Source organism: Marasmius oreades, chromosome 9 (genome assembly GCF_018924745.1).
Source record: "Marasmius oreades isolate 03SP1 chromosome 9, whole genome shotgun sequence".
NCBI classification, from domain to species: domain Eukaryota; kingdom Fungi; phylum Basidiomycota; class Agaricomycetes; order Agaricales; family Marasmiaceae; genus Marasmius; species Marasmius oreades.
Window position 1 is genome coordinate 670,928 of NC_057331.1, and position 19,847 is coordinate 690,774.

Below are 19,847 nucleotides of genomic sequence, written 5' to 3' on the forward strand. Positions count from 1 at the left end.
CGTGTTCATGGGTAAGTTGATATCAAAGGTATTGAGCGTCACCTGCGAGTTGAAGGCATCCGTACCGAAAAACTATCAAACAAAACGCGCCGAACCATCAGGTTGACCGTTCGAATGTCGCCCAATCATCCAAGTACTACTACTGTTCGTTGTACAGGAAGATCTCCCACCTCTTGATGAACGATCAAATAAACGGTTCAGATTTATCCGTAGAGACGAACGCTCTCTGACAGGGAGCGGTGGTTCCCCAAACAATCTCCCTCTGAACTCTTCCAGTCGTCTTCGTGTTTCGAGGCGTTGATAACGTAAATACGCGAGCGCAACTAAGGCGAGAAGAAAGACCCCAGTGATGGCACCTAAGGTGATTGCGTCACGTCTGCGAGAGCATGTCAGTTCTTCCTGGCAATTGGGTCTTGGTGGAGAAGGAAGAGGAAGAGGGGACTGAGCCGTTGGGAGTGAGAGCATGTTTGACGGTGTTTGAGACATGTCTGGCTCATCAGGAATCGTATGGGTTGGCTCGGTCTGTGAGGTTTGGGTAGTGGTTTGGTTGTTATCAGGTAGTGAGTGGGAAGGACTAGTAAGGAAAAGATCATTCAATGCTAGGAATATCTTCAGAATGATATAAACCTCTCAACCCACCTGGTATCAGGGCCAGAAGATACGGACGTCGTTATAGCTGGCGTTATCGTCATTATGTAGCTAACCGCAGTGACCGTTGATGTGGAGATCGGTGTAGAGAATATTGAGACTCAACTCCGATGTAAAGACTGAGATAGTCGCTAAACTCTCACCTGCCAGTTTTTGCTAATGTTGAGTGCTCCAACGGCATGGTTTTTGTCGTGCTGGAAGCTGCGGTCGTCAGTGTGAAACTGGTGCTGATACCAGAGGGCACAGTCATTAGAGAAAAGCTCTGAATTCGAGGAGAGGACTACCGACTGCATTGTGGAAGGGCTTCCGATAATTGATTCATTGTTTACTGCCAATACCTGTTTTACGGGGACCGGCAACCGTGAGATTGGCTGGGATGTTCCTGTTCTACAGCAGATCCAGTCAAGTGAGGAAAGCCTGGAGGTTCGTAGGCTGGACCTACTCTATTTCCTTTACTACTGCCAACAGAAACTGTCTGGCTTCAGGATAGATTAATCGCGGTGAAGACTACCATCAAATATATTTACTCACCCTAGACTTGGAAACACCACTCGCGTTGTCCCACTCTTCACGTCCCCAGCCCATACAGAAACCAGATATCGAAGGCTCTCGTTGTCGCCGTCTAGGCTCACCGATACCAGCCCGAATGTGATAGGATCATTGCATAAATCTCGAGTCCATTTTACGGCAGAAAAAGATCCAGCTATGACGGTGGGAGAAACATCTATTTGCAGACCATGGGAGAAGGGAACTACAGCAAGGGATGAGATAAGCCTACGGAGACATGTCAATTTGGAGGGAGCACAAGACAGATATCATCCGCAGCAATGACTCACAGACTGAAGTAGAACTGGTTGACAACAATAAAGGTTAAAGACGAGATTATCGCTGGCGCGATGCGCAACAACATGACCAGCACGTTAAAGGGAGCGAGGAAAAAAACAAAAGGAGCGAAACGAAGCGTAATAGTCCGTTGAGGCTGAGCTCATACGTTAACAGGTAGGTTGAATTCTCAGGCATCTTGTTGTACTAGTAGACGGCAAGTTTCGTCCAGTCACCGCATTTCTAACATGATCATCAGCTGTACCAGACCGTCATCGCGATACCTCAACTGCAAAAAAGATGGAATCAGGGGTCAGGAGGATCAGAAGAGAAGCTGACTGTAGTCGTCCAAACCTGCCTACGGACTGATCTGTGTCCCAGTAGTTGCACTGATGTGGCTGTGGTTGATGTTCTATGCTCAGAGTCTTTCAGAGTCTGATCATTTGGGCGACATTACTTGGCAGTGGAAAGGTATAATTCGGACGGTTTGATGATCCTCAATAGGGAATATTGCTATTGCTAAGAGAACTGGGTTAGTTGAAACTTGATGTTGGCAGCAATGATAGTAACAACATTTTGGCAGTCTGCTGTTGCTCCAGCCAAGTTAGAACAGACTCACCATATCACCGGTATCACTCACAACGATTGATACTTCTGTTTGCGATATTGCTGGCTGACGTGCAGTATTTCTCCAACGCACAACGCCATGAGGGTTGGGAGTCAGTTGAAAGTCAGTCGTCCCTGGATGGCACGTGCGTTTGGCTAGTTGCCGCGCTGCTCTCGGCGGCTTCTGCCGTAACTGCGTATCCGTGGTCACGGTTCCAAACTGATGAACTGGTTCGACCAAGATACTCAAGGCCGGGAAGAGGAATCTTACTCTGATATCATCAATTGCAAAGAGAGTCTATCACAGCGTCCCTTTGGCCGGTACTATCAATCCTATCAGCGAGTTTAATGATCCGTACACCGTTCTGAATCGCGACTTCAAAGCTTCAAGCAGGCTTCAATGAACCCAGGCGGTAGTCTAAAAATCTCCATAGACTCCTAAACCACCGCCAACGATAGGACTTTCGAACCGGCAGTAGCAACTGACGCCGTGAGCGATACGACCTCATATGGAATAGAGGAGCTTATAAGGTTATGTATATCGCAAGTGCAGCCTGGCGCGCCCTTCCTGCAAGTTACCGTGGAGCTTAATCGGACTATTCTCAAGGATGACAACCTTTTCCATATGGCTAGTATGTCACCTATTAACTTATTCATCCCGCAGGTACGTACAGCGGCATCAGATGCGCACTCGATAAACTGGAGCCGAGCTTCGTTGGCAATGAGAAGAATGCTCACATGCTCCTGGTAGTGAAAGACGTTCCTGAATCGTAGCCGCATAATAAATCAAATGAAGACGACACTCATAACAGGTGCTAGTAATAATTTCTCGGACGATCGGTAGCCCGATGAATCTCAAGAGAGTGGTACTCGCGAAAATTGGGCTAGACGGTAACGCATTTACATGATGGGTACAACCTCTTCCATCTTCTCATCCGCGGGATGTTGGCAGGGGACTAAAGGATTCAAAGTTCCTTCTCAGACTCTGAGTTGCAAACTGGCCACCGACCAAGTTACTTTTAGGGGACTTTTCTAATTTTCGGTCCGGTTTCTTCTGCCAGAGTAAACGAATCTCCGGTAAGGGACTTCCCCTGGCATGCTTAAGGTTCCCACGGACCACGTATAGTGGAAAGGCGGCCATCTGATTATCACAGCGGCGGTGTTGATTGGTTGATTGGATCGTGCAGCAAGATGTTTGCTCTGAGACAATGTGCTTGGAAGTCGAAGCAAGTCAGAAGACTGCAAGAAGATTGGGAAGTTCAAACTGACATCGAGGTCGGTGGCATGATTCGTTTACTTCCAGCTTGCTTTGAGTATTTTGAGTAGGATGGGGTTAGCGTGAAAGACCGCGGTCTATTTCAGAAGACAATCAGAAGACCTATCCCGAATCGTCGAAAATTTACCGGATAGCACAAATACCCAGCCATCTCTCCGGATCGGTCAAATCCATCCGAAATGCGGGAAGGGGAGTGAGTTATCGACTGAGCCGTGAGTACTTGAGTCACTGATTATCATGATGGCAATCATAACCTTTGCAAAATTTTACAAATTACAAATTAAAAAACTTAGCTTCAGGATAAACGTTAAACTTCAAGCCCGCGAGCCTCAGAATCTAATGGGACTTTGAAATTACCGATGCTGCGTACCATTTCGATGTGTCCGTGTTCGGTATTTATCTTTATTCTGGATCACTAGTCCCAATCTTGTTTTATTCGTGGTATCCTTGGAACGGCGTACGAGTGATGAACGGTTGATAACAATGTCATGATGCTGAGGAGTGATCCACATCCATAAGAGGAGCAACAACTCGTATTTACGGATTTACGCCACATTTCCTTCTCGGGGAACGTCAATGGATGGATTGATCTTGATCTTGGGCCGTCTTTCCACTTCTTCCGGGCTGTGTTAGATGCTGGATAATACCATAGTCACGGCCCTCAGTAGTCGGAGCGATGAGTTCATCCTGGTTCGGATATACGGTGCTCGATTGAACATGGCAGGCGACCTAGTATATACCCCGAACTCTCCCTCCTATGAACCCAAGGGTGTCATTCTCAGAAATCTGAACGGCCTGACAAGGCCGGAGTTGCGTAAATGAGTACTGTCCGTAAGGACACGAGTACATGTACACAGAACTCCAGTAAGTAGGCATGACTCATTTATTGATTACCTCCGGTGCATGCTCGTTCCCGGAGCATGGTACAGCAGACAGCATTTACAGCGTCTAAGATCGCGATCGGCTCTGCTTTGACCCGACCAGATGCACTGGTAGTCTAGATTATGACCCCAATCCTTTAATAATACCAACTTGAAGGTGTTGGCCCATCCCCGGATTATAGGAATGCGGACTCTTTGGAATTCTATTCAAATAGTGGGGTTTGAAGAAGCCATCTGTTACCACTACAGGGAAGCGACAATCCTCTTATCCGTGATGTCCCGGTTTTAATAATACTAGACGGGTGGACCACATGAATACCGTTCATTTCGAATCCCACCCTCCCGCGCCCAGGCGCTACCACTGCAAGAAGTTAGTAGTACGCGCTCGTGGGAATATCTGGATCATGTTCACTGCTGCCAGCAGCTACTTTCTATCTTAGGATTTCCTATGTAGTAAGTCACCATCGTATCTAAGTGAGGTCTGATAGCAGCTCATGCGGCAGCTTGAAGGCACTCCCTTCATACGAATTTTCACGATTGTCATCGTTGATGCGAGGTGGCTGTAATGTTCGAAGCCGGCATAGGATTGTATGATTTGGTATGATTTGGATGTGCTCTCCATTATAAGTTCGTTGATGCATGATGCATGATGCCTTCACTGATGGGAACGATTTGAAAATTGATATCAATTTCACAGTCATCTCAATTAATTCCGCGACACGACCTCCAGGAGTGAGAAGCAGCTCTTTTAGTTCCGGATAATATCTCAATACCGCCGGCGGGCCCAAAGAAGATACCTCAACTTAGTGAGACCCCAGTAGTCCTTGGAAGACCAGCAGCGAATAAATATTAGCATAAAAAAGTTCATAGTAGTACAGTCAACGAAGTTATACAAAGGGGCAGTATTGGACAGAGCAACTTCAAGAGAGAGAAACGAGGTAATACAATCAATAAGTCGGCGGGAGAGATAGAATGAATGTACTGGGACTAATCGACACTCCAGGAATGTTCAGGAAAGAGAGACCGAAATGTACAGGGCCGATCGATATAGAAAGGATAGCGAGAGACACTGAAAAAAGGTTTGCGATAAAGAATGATGAAATCATTTCCCCTGATTGTCCTTATGAAGGTCCTTTTCATTCTCACTTTTAAGGGCAGGTAGTTTGGGAGAAAGGTGGGGACTGCTCTTCGTGCTTCTCCCCTGACTTTTGAGAAGTGGAGAACTGCCGTGCGAGCTTGCATTGGCGTTCCCGTTTGGATACTCCGAGGATTTCCCGCCGATGGTGGCACCATTCTCAGCCGCCCAGGCTTTTATGTTCGGGAGTCGAGGTGATTCCGACGACCTGTTGTCATACTTCGCCTTCTCACCTCCGTTCGATGAAATGGGAGGAAGTTGGGGCCCCGAAATCATTCCAGGAGGGTCAGACAAGGATCTTGGTGGAGGCAAGGAGTGAGAGGTCGGCGGTAAATTGTGGTGAGACGTCAGAGGTGAAGTAGAATGAGGGGGAGGAAGATGAGGCGGCCCTGAGTTCGGATTCGTGAGGTTTTGAAGGTGTGGGGAATGCTGCGACTGAGTTGGATGACTTGGAGGGGAGCGGGAACGCAATGTCGATGTCGCCAGTGGCCCGCGCTTGTGAGGAAATTGCTCGGGACGGGGTCGCGAATGAGTACGTTCAAAAAGACCGCACTTGTTACAGAGCTTTGGAGATGGGAGTCGGTTGAGATTCCAAACAAGCGAGTTAAATAAAGTGACCTACCACTTTCCCAGGGCTGAGATTGCTTCTCCTCCATGTACTTGTGTCGGTTGTGCAGCAATTGAAACACCTCCTTCGCACTCGATCAGAGAGTTTCGTGGCAGCATCCTCGGTGTACACTACTTGAGTAGGAGGGTGGCCAGGCACCGGATACCCTGTAGGTGGATACGCGTTGTGCGACCCGTGGATATACGGATCGCGCTGTGTCGGTGGGGCCGGGTGATGATATGGGTCCCGGGCATAAGTCTGGCCATGGTGCGTTACAAATGGGATCTGAGGCTGAGGGGGATATACTTCTGTGGGGTACATAGGTGCATTTGCTGCATGCGAGTAATAATGTGCCGACGTTGGAGGATATGGGTGGTGGTGGTAAGATGGAACTCCACCGCTCCTGGGATAGGACGCAGATGTTGAGCGAGGCCTTGATGTATCTGAACCGGGTGTTGATGGTGCACTAAGGGTGGCTATGGGTGGCGGGCTTGGTCTGCGAAATGGTGGCGGGACATGAGGGTACTTGTGGGGGTTATGGTGGTGGTCTATCACAGTCGAAGGCATCGTACTAGAAGACCGAGTAGGGTTTCACTATCTCAAGAAAGGTTCAAACAAACGATCAAAATTGATGGTAAGTAAAGGTAAAGTCGCTGATACGAACCTGTTGATGGTAGCGTTTGTCGAAAGTTCTACTTGATTTTACGTCCGCACCGTCGAAGCCAGGTCTCCAGCGATGAAGTCGCTGTTCAAGGTCTGGAAAAAAGGAAAATGGGTGCGTGAAACTAGAGGCAGAAACGATGGAAGTTTATAGACCTGCTTGTTCGTGGCGAGGTTGATGGGGAAGGGTGATGGATTGGTGATCTGATGATCCCACTATAAGTAAGGGCATTTTTCAAGCAGAATTAATATAACGGGAAAACACGAGGCGACAAACTGAACCGGTTCACCTTCTGCTGTCAATCTTACATAAGTCACACACATTACACAAAGCACGCATATTCTTAGCTTATCAAAGTGACCCTACAACAAGTTCCTAGCCACGGGTGATTCGGATGCAAGTTCCCAACTTCCAATCTTCCAATCATCTTTTGTTGCAATCAACAATGCTGTAGATTGCTGTTAGTATGATGGGTCACCTTTTAAATCATTCAACACTGATCATGAAAGAGGTAAGTTCAAGTTGCGGCGGCATAGCAATCTCTGACAAGGATTCTACAGATCGACGGTCGGGTCCTCGCCGTCCCGTCCACTCATATGCTCAGGTATGCTCACTCACCTTTTCGAAACACAGCTCAGACTTCAGCTCGTTAAATACGGGATATCAGCAGAGGTTTCAACTTTCATCCCAGACAGCTCCCGACGATTCTTTCATCAGACCCATCAGATGGTCAAGAATCACTTCTATTTCGGCAACTTCATGAGGCTTCAAGAAATCTGTCCTTCAAGCTTCGCTTTCCACTGTACTGATCTCTGGGGACTCAAGTGGTGTTTCCATTATTACCCAGCGTAACCCTTTCCCCCGTGTTACCACCATCACCGAGTATATTCGGAGGTCGGTGTTCAAACTTATCTGTTTATTGAGTCCAATCTGGACTATTGGTCGGACGAGACCGGGACTCATCGAGATAGTCCATGGTACCTAATTGACCAGCCCCGCTACGTTAAGGTGAGTTACATACTAAATTTAGTCATGCGTTATACGGTTTATAACTTTATACCCCTAAGTACGGTCTTTGGTACACTTTTCCCAAACGATCTGACTTCCCGGCCTTCCGGTTTGCCACATCGCGGGTTCGGAACGATCCGAACCCGCGGGCTATGGTTGCTGTAGATGAATTTCAAAATCATGGACAGCTGATGTTGTTGGTGAAGAGACACCAATTCGAGGTCATTGAAGAATGATGCGGGGGGTTGAAACTGCCCTTGCGTTTGATTCATTGAATTCATCTAAATAGACCAAATAGACCATGGCTCAACCTAACACTGGTGTGACTACATAGAGCCTTCGGAGCAGTGGCAACTTGGCTTAGTGTTTACACACTCGAAAACGTCTATAAAATTTGAGATCTGCTAAAGAACGGCCCGTCTTGAAATCGTGGAAAAGGAATGCAAGGGATTTGCATTTTGAATGGATTTAGTGGTCACATAGAATCCGGCGGCTGTGGTGCCTCGTCGCCGTCGATCGAAGGAGCTGGCAAGAGTCGTCATCTCATGCCGGAGACGAGGTCGGTAGTCAGATACAGTCGTCATAGCGTGAAGAGATGCATTGGGTGTGTCTACAAAAGTGAAGAAGCCCGGGAATCATCTCAGGTCCTACCGTTTGTATCTGATACATCTTCGTGGTGGCGCAATATTGCAGTATCAAGATGAATATTTAGGCCTTCCCCACATGGGTTTTCGCCGTCTCTCTCACCGATTCACCTCCCCTTGAATGTTCAACCGAATGATGATGGTGAGCTTTAAACGACCTTACTTTCTGTTTCATGGCTCGGGTAGCCAGGCGGCCTTTTTAAAAAAGAAAAGAAAATCCACATACATAGCTTCTCAACTTGGTCTCAACTCACATTGTGGGTCCGCAGTCAATATTTCCAGACTATCCTTTCGTAAATGTATGCAAAAAGCACCCAAACAGACTGGGACTAGGTGGGGTACGAACGAACATTTTTATCGGTACTAGGAAAGAAGGATCCTAGTACGATGGTACTCGAGGCCAGACCGTGGCCAATCTTCCGATGCAATGCCCGGCCGTTCCACGTCCGAAGTTTATACAAAAAGCTACAGAGGTTCATCCAAAGTTATATTCAATGATTCTACTTCTGAGGAGCACGAGTCGAAAATATTTAAAGTTCACACTGACCGTATTGGTAATTTCTCAGCGCTCCGCTACTCCCCTCTTTGTCCGTCTTGTGCTACTTTTTGAGAGTGAGACGTTCCCACCGGGATCCCTCGTACAGCTGCCTTCAATTGAGAAAATACAGCTGTTCATGTATCTATTTAGGATTCAGCGCCGCGCCCAACAGTGTATATATTCTCGTATGTGATTGGATCACCTGGCCTCGAATCATTCGTCCACTGTTGTTCTCGATCAATTGTTCAAACTGGTTCGTATTGCAAGTTGATGATGCCGGTTGGGATTTGGCAAGTTGCGGTCCGGCTGATGCGGAGGGATGCGCTCGCCACGTGCTGGGAATGTTCGTTTAGTCAAAGCTGTCCTGCATTGTTCGCACCATCATCATCATCGTTCGCCTGTTATCCATTGGATTCAAGTTTTGCTCGGTGGTTCTTACTTTTTGCATGGACACTCAGGTAGTAGACGACGTCTCTGGCTACAGCCTCTCAATAACCCACACTTTGTTTTGATCAGGAATTCGCATCTCTTTGGTAAGAGTCGCTAAGGTGAGCAGGCTCCAACACTATCTCATGTTTCTCTATTTTCCCCTTACATTTTGAGGAGGCTCAAATGAAGCAAAAAAAGAGCTTAATGCAATTTCTCTAAAGTGACGATGAAATTTCCGGGCTGTAACTCCTTCGATTGCCCTGATTTCGTGAGGAATTAGGCTCTAGAAGCCGGATGGTCGGTGAGTCTCTAAATAAACTACTGTAGTGCGAAATTGAACTGGGAACTCGTACTGAGTCGTTAATTGATAACTTCATCTCCATTTTTCCGATACTCAGGGAGGCCGAGCTTCTCTCAAGTATGCAACAGTTATGTTTGGACGAAGTTGTCAGTGCGAGCTGTCTCGATCAAACGTAAATTAACCCCTTGTTGCAACCGGCGGAAAAGAGTTGGGCTCCAGTGAACGCTTCGCACGAAAGACGGCAGAACTTACTGATATAGCGATATGTTGCTGTGGCTCTCGGACCCAGTGCGATAATCTTAGTCTTAACTTTGCTAGGATCTGCTAGGAACACGCCTAATGACTGCAATTCGTGCTGTCTCGATCAATTGCATACCTGCTCATCTATCCCAGAGCCCTCCTCCCAAGGTCGGACACGTCGCAACAAGAGAATTCACACAGGAAGGTGTCTGTTCCGCTTTGCATCCGCCAAGTATAGTTGTCACAAACTATAGGAGCCTGAGTTGATTGTACGTGTTTCTTGAAAGATGTACGATGACGTCCCCTGAAATGAGGTGGAAAATTGTCGTTGCGACAGGGACGTGATAAGGAGGAGTTGCTCACGTCGTCGCCTCTCTTCATTTTATCGGCCAGCAAAAAACGTGCATAGGCGCAACGTGTCCTGGTGGATCAAGGGCATCCGTGGCTGCATACAGGATTCCTCGTTAGCTCTGTGAACGTCGAGGAGACCTGCCCCTGTTAAGTGAACTTTGGAATTTCTAACCAATCCTGATTTGAACTAGACGGCACATCGAAAGTGTATTTCCCCCCCTGACAAATCAATAAAGCTTGGTCGAGCACGATGTTGAACCTATTCATCATTACCCTAAATCTATAAGAAACTCCGATTCTAGAACCAAATCGTGCAGTTTCTTTCCTCCCGAGATGATCACTCCAAGTTCAAAACTGATCTCCACACCTCTTTTCCAAAGTGCTTCCAGGGACGAACGACTACCTTCGAAGGATAGATTGCGACTTGCTCACCAGCGGGCAAAGGCAATCTCGCAGTCTTACGGTGAAACTTCCCCATTTATTTCGGATATTCTTGTGAACTGATATCCTCTCCAGACCTCAGCGTCCGAGACATTCTTCAATGTACCGAAAAGTTTTGGGACCTTCATCTGGATCCTTTATTTGTTACAGACTTCTCGGCATGGACTTTCGTCGTTATACAGTTAAATCTTGCAGCGGGTGTAATTGGCTACAGTTCCCATCAGGACAACCGACATGACTTGAATTACACTCTGAAGAGAATCATAGAGTTTGATGTATCGTGAGTCAATACAGCCCTCTTTCTGAGTCTCGTTAACTGAAGCGTTCATGGATCGTGGCGTTCCAGTTCGGCATTTCTTATGACAGAGCTCGGGCACGGACTCGACGCTATTCATCTCGAGACAACAGCAACGCTTCTCCCAAATGGCAACTTCGACCTTCATACTCCTCGCGAAGAGGCGCAGAAGTCTGTTTTTCCGTATTCGTTCAATTCAATGCAACTTGCTTAAAGTCGATTTTCAGGTACATGGCCCCAACCCTTCCTGACGTAGGCGTCCCAAGAATAGGTGTGGTTATGGCACGACTCAGCGTTGATTCCCAAGATTATGGTGTTCGCCCATTTCTCGTTCCTTTGAATGACGGGAAATCTATGTTCAAGGGTATCATCGCAAGGTACGCAACTTTACGTTCATCCCAACTAAAAAATGAATACATGAACGTTCAGCCGTCTCCCTGACCGACCGGGAGCAACGCCTATAGGACATGCACTCACGCATTTCAATCATGTCATTTTACCCAAGGAGGCGCTCTTGGGCCCACTCAAACCGGAACACTCGCCACGTATACAGTTGCTTTCCGATACTTGGCGAGTTGCCATAGGGACTGCGACTGTCGGGGCCCTCGTTATTCCGGTCGTCAAGCTTGTTGCGAGTATTGTGGGGATATACAGCAAGAAACGCACTATCATCAATTCTCAGCATTGTTCAACATCCTATCCTCCATTTCAGGACACAGCATGCTCCTATTCTTCATGCTTTCGCCCGAGCTACGGTTTTGGAGGCTTTTTACAAGTCTATAAGAGTACACTTTGACGGTGCTTCGAAGTATAGGACAGAAAGACTACAGATCAGAAGTGCGTACGCTACTTTGTTCAAAGCGATTGCTATTCGCCTTGGAAAAGCGTCTATCGCAGATCTTGGAGACAGATGTGGTGCTCAAGGCCTCTTTGGATTTAATCAACTCATAACTGCTGAAGTAAGCTTTTTCTAATCTCGGGATTCGTGTTAGTTAACATTGATTGACTAACCATTGATTCTGGAAGATGACCATGCGTGGAGTGGCAATAGCTGAGGGGGACACCCTCGTGCTGAGCATTCGTGAGTTACAGCGACAAGGGAACAATCCTTCCCTGGCTTAAAGCATATTGTATACAGGTCTCGTCTTCGAGCTATTGCTTGAGCGTTATTCGGTTTCGAAACCACGGAATCAGCAACATCCATTAGCAGTACACGAAGTAGCGCTCATTAAGGAACTACGGTCTCTTCTGGATATGTCGAAGGACATGTCACTCGATCGAGGTAAGCTTCCATATTTCCACGGATCACCTACGAAGAATCAAAATTTAATAAATTAGGTGGCGTTAGGACGAGAGAAGAAGCTTATTCGCCTGAGAAAGTAATGCCCTCGAAAGAGACGTCCCTCGACCACCTCCTGGAGGTCATGACTCCTCCGGAGAAGCATGCTCATCGAAGCGAGTTTGCCAATACGCAGATACTTCCCCGTGCTTGCTCCCTCGTTGAAGCCATCGGCTGTCGTATGGCGTATGAAGCGGCTTCCGAAGTTGGGATCGATCCCCTTCTCCTGGATCTTTTCTATTTCGGCTGTGTCGAACGGGATCTAGGATGGTATGTTGAAAATCGGGTGATGTCCCGTCAAACCTTTTTCCGAGATGAGCAAAGGGCTATCAGCGGACTACTGCCATCCCTTGAAACATTGATAGAGAAAGCGGGGATGAAGCCGTACATCACGGCCAAGATCTGTGACGAAGGGGGATGGAAAGAGTTTGTGGATGGATTAGACGTAGGAGACAATACACAAATCTCCACCAGAGATCCGAGCAGGCTGTGATAAAACCGATATTCTATGCAGCCGCAATGTACTTCAAGTATCATGATTCATCCCATTCTCCATCATTCCTCACCGCGACTATACCTCACGTAGTCATGTCGTACCTTTCCAAGTACCGTAGCTTAACATATAAGTAACCCACGTTTGTATTACTTATGATACACAAGAGCGCCAAGAGGGCAAATGACCGGGCCGAGACGCCTGCCGCTCATGTGACCGTTTGTGACGGTATTGTCAACAATCACTCATGACTCGTCGCGCTTCCCTCCCATGTAGTCCTCAGTCGGCTGACTTCGGAAACAGAAAAACAAATGGTCATGACAGCAGATTTTTCAGCTTTCCCTATATATCATGGTAGAGTTAGTCCCCATACCCCAGGTTCCTCGTTCCACTGCCGACAATGCTCGATTTTACACCGATTGACGCTATACCCAAGGTTCGGTGCCATCTCGTTTACGGGCTCCTCAATACTCATTTCATTACTACAGATTCATGAAGGACTACGAAAGACATTCTTGAAGCGGACTTCACTCTCAATCGCATGGAGACAGCACCAGCTCCTTCAGCTTGCGCGAATGATGCAAGAGAATCATCAGGCCTTCGCAGATGCCCTTAATATGGTTTGCCTTTTACTATCTCTTTTTCAATGCAATTGTACTTATCAGTGATGAAAGGACCTTGGTCGACCTGCACAAGAAGCCTATGCAATGGAGATTAATCCTCTTATCGAGCGTGCGGTTTCCTCAGCCAAGACCCTCCCAGGATGGGCTGCGCCAGAGAGAAAGGAGGATGAAGTTCCAGAATGGCAGAAGTCATGGAAACCCACAGTTTACCGTACTCCCAAAGGTGTGGTCTTGGTCATCGCGTGAGTCAATTGATATACTTTTCCCTGAAAATCTTTATTCATATATCAAAATCAGACCGTGGAATTACCCCTTGATTCTTAGCTTACAGCCTCTACTTGGCGCCATTGCTGCTGGATGTCCAGCCGTGGTTAAACCCTCTGAAGTCGCGCCACATGTTGCGGCAGCTCTAGCGGAGTATATACCAAAATATCTTGACAATAACGCGTATCACGTCGTCAACGGGGCCGTGAAAGAGACCACGAAGTTGTTAGAATTGAAATGCATGTCCTATTTCGATCCCGTTTCTTTCATGTCCTAACTTTTTTTTCATTCTCAGGGGACCATAGTGAGCACAACTTCACAGCTTAATATCAGTCAGAACTGAATACCATCACCAGTATTTTACACGGGAAATGGCACGATAGCCCGTATCATCGCGACAGCAGCAGCGAAACATCTCACACCTTTGACGCTTGAACTTGGTGGCAAATCCCCCGTCATTATAGACCCGGAGACTGACATGGAAATTGCTGCGAAACGGGTTCTCTATGGAAAACTGTCGAATGCTGGTCAGGTAATTTCATCTTCAAATCCCAGGGATTCCCATGCTCACCTAGGCTCCTTCCCAGCTCTGCGTAACACCTGATCACATTTATATTCCGACCTCGAAGCATCCAGACGCCGCGAAGAAATTCATTGAAGCTTTCAAGAAAGCGGTCGCGGAATGTTGGCCTGAAGGGGCTTTGACATCTCCGAATTTCTCTCATATCGTCAACCAAGCACACTTCAACCGTGTTCAAAGCATCGTCAATCAATCAAAGGGCAAGGTTGTGGTTGGAGGTGCTTCGGATGAAAAATCCTTGAAAATGGAAATAACAATGATTGCGGGTATCGAGGAAGACGATTCGTCGCTACAAGGGGAGAACTTTGGACCGCTTATTCCCATTGCCGAGGTGGCAACGATTGAAGAGGCGGTAGAGAAAATCAATGCGAGGTTTGTTTCGTTGACCTTATCCCGGTCGATTACTGCTCATCCACTGGTTCTTCAGGGACCATCCACTTGTTCTCTATGTATTCAGTCAGAACGAAGACGTGCAGAATTATAGTAAGCTTGTCTTTCTGTATCCTCCCGCTTTCTTACTCACATAACAACGTACCGCAGTCCGGGAGAACACTATGAGTGGCGCAATTGTTTATAATGATACCGTTATACAACTAGCGGGTAGGTGCTGGGGATTTGGCCCGTTGTCTCTGTGTCTGACTGTAACTATCCAAGTCAACGAACTACCGTTCGGTGGCGTCGGAGAATCCGGATGTACGTATACTTTCTACCCGTTCAAGATGCTCCCGTGCTTATATCGCGACTTAGATGGCCGACAAGTGTTGCGTTACACGTACGAAGCATTTAGTTATTTGAGAACTTCAGTCGATGTTCCGTACTCGTAAGTGGACTTTTTTTTTCTTCGTCTTTCCAGGAGCGCAAAATACTAACCCTCTTTTACTTCCAGTATTGAACCGATGCTTTCGATGCGCTACCCGCCTTACACGAAGGAGAAATGGGACATGATGGTTGCACCTGCTCTAAACGTGCAAATTCCTCCCTCGACCGCTGAGAGTGGGTTAAAAGCTGAAGCCTAGAAACGTAAATAGCTTGGTTGTTAAATACAAACTGTGATCCCTATATGCCCCTCATATTGATGGTATAGGTTTGTAGGAAAGAAGGAAGTTCGGCTTCGTAGGATTTGTCCGAATATTGCCTTCGGTGTTCTCGAACTTTACCCTTCAACGTTCTCCCATGACTCCACAACCCTTGTCGAGTGGCTTGTTTAGTAGCCCCAAGCTGAACCGGTTCACAACCACGCCTTGAACCAAGCGATCCCGCCAACTCGGGACTCGAAGGGAACAAAAAAGTACGGACTCAGCATTTGTATACTTACATAGTGCAGGTCACCCAAAAAGGGTCTTGTACATGCTGCCTTGCTCCTTGCCCAACTGTTATCACGTTGGAGGGAACTCCAGATCATTAAGAACATCGTGCGGCTTGCGTCCTGCGTGGGGCAGCTTTCCTCAACTGAAACGATATAAACGGAAGCTCGCGCTCGGCGAAGATTTGCCAACACCCGATACCTATTTTCAGCCTTCCATCAACAAAATGTCATCGGAAAACAGCCTGCTGTTCAAGTCCCCGAGGGGAGCTGTCATGGATACCGACGTTAACAAGCCGAGTCGCAGAAGCAAAGATCAGAACACAGGCGAGGTGAGCGGAGACGCATTGAGCGTTCTAACGCAATGTCGTCTATATATTATTGCGATAATCATCGTGATCAGTATAACCTGAAACATCTTTCCACTCCTCTATTGTTTCCAAGAGCCTCTCACATTTGTTCTTCATTGCCTCGACGCCATCCACACCTAACGGGAGGTACAGTGGCCAAGGTCTACCACCAGCAGCTCCCTCTCCTTTAACAACGTCTACGATGACTTTTGCTACTTTTGCGGGATCATTGCGTTGTTTTCCATCGACGTCGATCCTGTAGTACGTATCCACCCTCTCGCGCAGATCCTGATATTCCGGGATGTTCCCGAGAGGTATGTATGGTCGCGCGGAGACGATTCCCTCCGTCCGTAGAGCACCTGGCTCCACGATCAACACTTTAACAGAAAATCGTGCCACTTCTGAGGCTAGAGTTTCGCTATAAACTTGAAACATTATGTTAGTGATGGTAGATGACCTGAAGGTAAGGTCGCGTGTACCTCTCAACGCGGCTTTCGAGGATGTGTATAACGCTGAATGAAACGGATATCAGTTTGAGTCACAAGCTTCGTCATTGATAACCTACCAGTCGCCTGTTTCAACATAAGTATTAGCGATCTCCATCCTAATACACATACATGTAATGAGACCGCGCGCTCACCGGTAGCTCCGAAAGCCAACTAGACCTGCTTCCAACCATCACTACGCATCCTTGTCTTCGCTGTCGCATACCCGACAATACCAGGTTTGTCAACCTCACGACACCGAAAAAATTGCACTCAAACTGCTCTTTGAACTCCTCAACCCCGCAATCCTCCACGAGATACTTGAGAGCCCATCCCGCGTTATTCACTAGCACATCGATTCTGCCCTGAAATCCGATCGCATCCTCAACAACGCGCTGCATGCGAGAAGAGTCCCAGGAGAGATCGAGTTCAAGGAGTTTGAGATGTTCAGAGGGAGAGAAGATATCGGAAGATTGGATTTTGGATAGATGACGAGCGGTAGCGATCACATAATCGCCGCGGTCAAGCACAGACTTTACGAGGCGCTTTCCAAGGCCAGAGGACGTTCCTTAGGATAGCTGGATCAAGGTGTACGATTTTTCGACAGACATAAATGAGGACATACCTGTGATAAGCCAAACTAAGGGCGGAGGCATCTGAGCGGAGGGAAAAAGAGGAGTAATCGCGAATGTGATTTTTGGCCGGGAGCAAGTTCGTTCTCATGATTAAAAAAGACTCGCACGTTCAGTTTTTTCCTTGCCTCGGTAATACAAAAATAGTCAGCTGGTTTCGATAAGCAGCGAATGACTTGATGGTCATTCCCACCCCGTTCGTTTAAATTCTCATCGTACCCTCTGGAAAATGTCCCGACCCACTAACAACAATGCCCACCATCAGAGTAGAGACGAATGTGAAGGTCTGTTCTTCGCTATTCCGCTGTCTTCAAGACCGTAGCGTCTGAAATTGTTCCCGGAGTAGGTTGCTGACGAGAAAGATTTTGTTCTGGGATTTTCGAAGGTAAGGATTTGGAAACATTCAAATGAAACTGCAACCCCTTCATTGACACTTGATGTGAAGCTCGCCTCTGAGACGCTGAAAACGCCCGAAGCACTGTTTGGCGTCATCTTGCAACAAAATCAGACTTTCTGTTTCGCTGGTTCTCTCGAACCGTGCTTCAGTTGTTCATTGGTCAGTGCTTAGCGCTATAATCCCGATGTCACCAAAGCTTTACTTACTCACCTGAAGACCGGTATCACGGTCGGTAACCCAGGAGTCAACCAAGCAGTTGTACGAGAGTTTACGAAGTACTTGGAGAAGAAGTTGGGGGTGTCTAACGACAGAGGATACGTGTAAGTCTCGTTGCTGGGTACACTTGACTGTGGGAAGCTAACCTGGATTTGACTCTGGATAGTTTCTTACAAAATCCAGGAGCGAACAATGTCGGGTACGTGACGTTTCTCTGTTCGACCGAGCTTATTTGACTCCTTTCTTCACATAGTTTTAAGGGCGAGACGTGTGATATCGTTTTTGCAAAGTGAGCAAGACTCGAAGAAGGAAGTAAGCCATACTAGGTTGAACTATCCATGGCTAAGTTTGAAGTATAGCTATCACCTGTATCCATGAAAAGTAAACTTGCGAGGGAGTGACATCACAAAAAACCGGGGAATAGTATATGTCACTACACGTGTTGTCATCATGTGCCAGGATGCCGACTAGGGCTGCTCACCGTGCCGTCGACGGTAAACGGCCGTCGGTCGTAAGTCAGCAACGGTCCCGGGCCGTCATAAATTGCCCGCCGAACGGGTACTCGGAGCATGGCCTCAGAACGGCACGGTATGATAAACGGCAAATAACGGCCGTCAACGGTTATACGGTCGGCAAAGCCCTTATGTACTAATTTTTTCCCTTTTAACTTGATTTAATACTACTAAACAACTCCTTTTTAGTAGCCAGCTCTAAATTTGGACCATAGCTTACTTTAAATTAGCCCAAAAGTAGGTAATCTTGTCAATTTCTGTTGTATTATGTTGATATTATGATCCGAAAATTCTCATTTGGGCATAAGTAGAAATAAAAGTAGGTTACAGCTGTTTCCATAATCGTAGGCATATCACACAAATATCACACTTGCACCCACGTGAAGCACAAAGCGAGTCAAGTCGGCCATGCCATAGATCTGGTGCGTTGGGGTCGTGGGACCTGCTTGGTCATCATCAAATTTTTTTCTGAGCGGCCTACGATTATGGAAACAGCTGTAAAATGACACAATTAGATGATGAGTACCATATGGAGACTGTTCCTACTGTACTGTAGATGCCGTCGAAGCATGAGTCAGCATCGAGGTTCCAACAGAGCGAGAGTGGTGACTAAGCTCCTTGCTCCTGCCTTGTCACAGTTCTCCACGTTCGACACTCACCCAGCGTTCGAACCTTTTTCACTTGTTTTTACACCCACCGACCCACCTCACATGACACTAAACTTTACGTCTTGTCCTTTTCTTGAATGCACAGAAACTACCAATACCCACATAGTTTACATCCCAGTTGATTCACAACTAGTCAATCAAATTATTTCTTGTCTTGAAATTCCACAGCCAACAACATATTAACAAGTGAAGAAACAACTACTATTGCGAGAGAGTAAATAATCATCGGAAAATCCTGCCCACCCAGCAGCGTGATCTTCCTGCGTTCCTGGTCAAGCTAACGCTTGCCCTCAGCCCAACCTACAGCTCCCTCGTATTATAGTTCGGACCACAATAGACGATGTTGGACTGCCAGGGTCACTGCCTTAGGGGTTTTCCACGCCTTATAGCCGTGGACTCCGTTAACGGCCGTTTATTACCGTTTTCAGAGGTCTGGCAACGGTACACGGCCGTCCCGTCCACAGCACTACTGAATTTCATAAATTTCCTCGACGGGACGGTCCCGGCTGCTGTTCAACGGCACCCGTCACCCATCAAGAACGGTAACGGCGAGCAGCCCTAATGCCGACACTAGATACTGGAATATCCTTCATTATCTTTTGCTCGCCAGATTACCCAGATTAATATACGTCTGTATCATCTGATTAGCATTGATTAGTGTTCTCATGAGTTCAGGCTGGTGCCGGTTTGTAACCGAACTGCGAACCGAGTTGCTGAAATAGTTCCATAAACGGTTTGCTGAAACAACCAAATATAGAATGGTTTCGGCCCGAGAAACCCTGTTTTTGAACCATGTGACCCAGTGGGTCACTTGCACCTATGAGTCACAAGAAATGTCACATCAGAGCACTATCATTGTCACATCAAAGTGGTGCCATTTGCCATCATTTCACAAAAAGTCGGCAAAAAGTTTAATATATTTGTCTGAGGAAATTTTACTCAGGAACCACGGTTTAACTGGTTTGGGTCAGGTTTTCGGCCCAAACCGTGTCCCTGAATGGTTCCTGCCGACCCATCAAAGCCCAAACTGGTACAAACCGCGCCGAACCAAACCGAATGCACCGATGATAACACTAGCATTGATACTCCAAATTGTCAATTC

At 47.2% G+C, this 19,847-nt stretch overlaps 7 protein-coding genes across 7 annotated transcripts; 3 read left to right on the top strand and 4 right to left on the bottom strand.

Annotated features, from left to right (window-relative positions):
- Positions 1-75: 75 nt before the first annotated feature.
- Positions 76-941, bottom strand: E1B28_013152 (uncharacterized protein; the record flags this gene model as incomplete). Its single annotated transcript, XM_043158298.1, has 4 exons — positions 76-574; positions 640-699; positions 792-875; positions 937-941. The coding sequence occupies 4 exons, from the start codon at positions 939-941 to the stop codon at positions 76-78; spliced, it is 648 nt and encodes a 215-aa protein (XP_043003642.1).
- Positions 942-966: 25 nt separating this feature from the next.
- Positions 967-1,558, bottom strand: E1B28_013153 (uncharacterized protein; the record flags this gene model as incomplete). Its single annotated transcript, XM_043158299.1, has 4 exons — positions 967-1,035; positions 1,091-1,127; positions 1,180-1,422; positions 1,485-1,558. The coding sequence occupies 4 exons, from the start codon at positions 1,556-1,558 to the stop codon at positions 967-969; spliced, it is 423 nt and encodes a 140-aa protein (XP_043003643.1).
- A 3,496-nt stretch (positions 1,559-5,054) lies between these two features.
- Positions 5,055-6,860, bottom strand: E1B28_013154 (uncharacterized protein). The gene is made up of 3 exons (XM_043158300.1): positions 6,640-6,860; positions 5,991-6,569; positions 5,055-5,932 (listed from the first exon to the last, which is right to left on the bottom strand). Exons 2-3 carry the CDS (start codon positions 6,540-6,542, stop codon positions 5,336-5,338), a joined length of 1,149 nt encoding a protein of 382 aa, XP_043003644.1. The 5' UTR covers positions 6,543-6,569; positions 6,640-6,860; the 3' UTR covers positions 5,055-5,335.
- A 3,620-nt stretch (positions 6,861-10,480) lies between these two features.
- Positions 10,481-12,715, top strand: E1B28_013155 (uncharacterized protein; the record flags this gene model as incomplete). Its single annotated transcript, XM_043158301.1, has 9 exons — positions 10,481-10,610; positions 10,664-10,868; positions 10,935-11,054; positions 11,111-11,260; positions 11,313-11,569; positions 11,634-11,842; positions 11,910-11,964; positions 12,022-12,165; positions 12,222-12,715. The coding sequence occupies 9 exons, from the start codon at positions 10,481-10,483 to the stop codon at positions 12,713-12,715; spliced, it is 1,764 nt and encodes a 587-aa protein (XP_043003645.1).
- A 257-nt stretch (positions 12,716-12,972) lies between these two features.
- On the top strand, positions 12,973-15,249 carry E1B28_013156 (uncharacterized protein). The gene is made up of 12 exons (XM_043158302.1): positions 12,973-13,151; positions 13,204-13,335; positions 13,390-13,580; positions 13,636-13,841; positions 13,898-13,906; positions 13,959-14,134; positions 14,190-14,554; positions 14,610-14,665; positions 14,723-14,782; positions 14,837-14,875; positions 14,930-15,002; positions 15,069-15,249. The coding sequence occupies exons 1-12, from the start codon at positions 13,116-13,118 to the stop codon at positions 15,196-15,198; spliced, it is 1,473 nt and encodes a 490-aa protein (XP_043003646.1). The 5' UTR covers positions 12,973-13,115; the 3' UTR covers positions 15,199-15,249.
- A 604-nt stretch (positions 15,250-15,853) lies between these two features.
- E1B28_013157 (uncharacterized protein) lies at positions 15,854-17,952 on the bottom strand. The gene is made up of 7 exons (XM_043158303.1): positions 17,712-17,952; positions 17,560-17,650; positions 16,946-17,444; positions 16,476-16,888; positions 16,401-16,407; positions 16,315-16,347; positions 15,854-16,260 (listed from the first exon to the last, which is right to left on the bottom strand). Exons 3-7 carry the CDS (start codon positions 16,974-16,976, stop codon positions 15,857-15,859), a joined length of 888 nt encoding a protein of 295 aa, XP_043003647.1. The 5' UTR covers positions 16,977-17,444; positions 17,560-17,650; positions 17,712-17,952; the 3' UTR covers positions 15,854-15,856.
- On the top strand, positions 17,204-17,858 carry E1B28_013158 (uncharacterized protein; the record flags this gene model as incomplete). The annotated part of the gene is made up of 5 exons (XM_043158304.1): positions 17,204-17,236; positions 17,299-17,508; positions 17,566-17,669; positions 17,732-17,764; positions 17,819-17,858. 5 exons carry the CDS (start codon positions 17,204-17,206, stop codon positions 17,856-17,858), a joined length of 420 nt encoding a protein of 139 aa, XP_043003648.1.
- Positions 17,953-19,847: the final 1,895 nt, after the last annotated feature.

Bases quoted from the DNA above. Each gene is read 5' to 3' on its own strand.
- E1B28_013154 (XM_043158300.1), bottom strand. From the start codon at position 6,542: ATGCCTTCGACTGTGATAGACCACCACCATAACCCCCACAAGTACCCT. The intron at 5,933-5,990 runs GTAGGTCACTTT...CCATCTCCAAAG, and splicing joins ATCTCAGCCCTGGGAAAGTG to CTCTGTAACAAGTGCGGTCT.
- E1B28_013156 (XM_043158302.1), top strand. From the start codon at position 13,116: ATGCTCGATTTTACACCGATTGACGCTATACCCAAG. The intron at 14,666-14,722 runs GTAAGCTTGTCT...AACGTACCGCAG, and splicing joins CGAAGACGTGCAGAATTATA to TCCGGGAGAACACTATGAGT. The intron at 14,876-14,929 runs GTACGTATACTT...ATCGCGACTTAG, and splicing joins TGGCGTCGGAGAATCCGGAT to ATGGCCGACAAGTGTTGCGT.
- E1B28_013157 (XM_043158303.1), bottom strand. From the start codon at position 16,976: ATGCCTCCGCCCTTAGTTTGGCTTATCACAG. The intron at 16,889-16,945 runs GTATGTCCTCAT...AGCTATCCTAAG, and splicing joins CTTAGTTTGGCTTATCACAG to GAACGTCCTCTGGCCTTGGA. The intron at 16,261-16,314 runs GTACACGCGACC...TAATGTTTCAAG, and splicing joins CTCGAAAGCCGCGTTGAGAG to TTTATAGCGAAACTCTAGCC.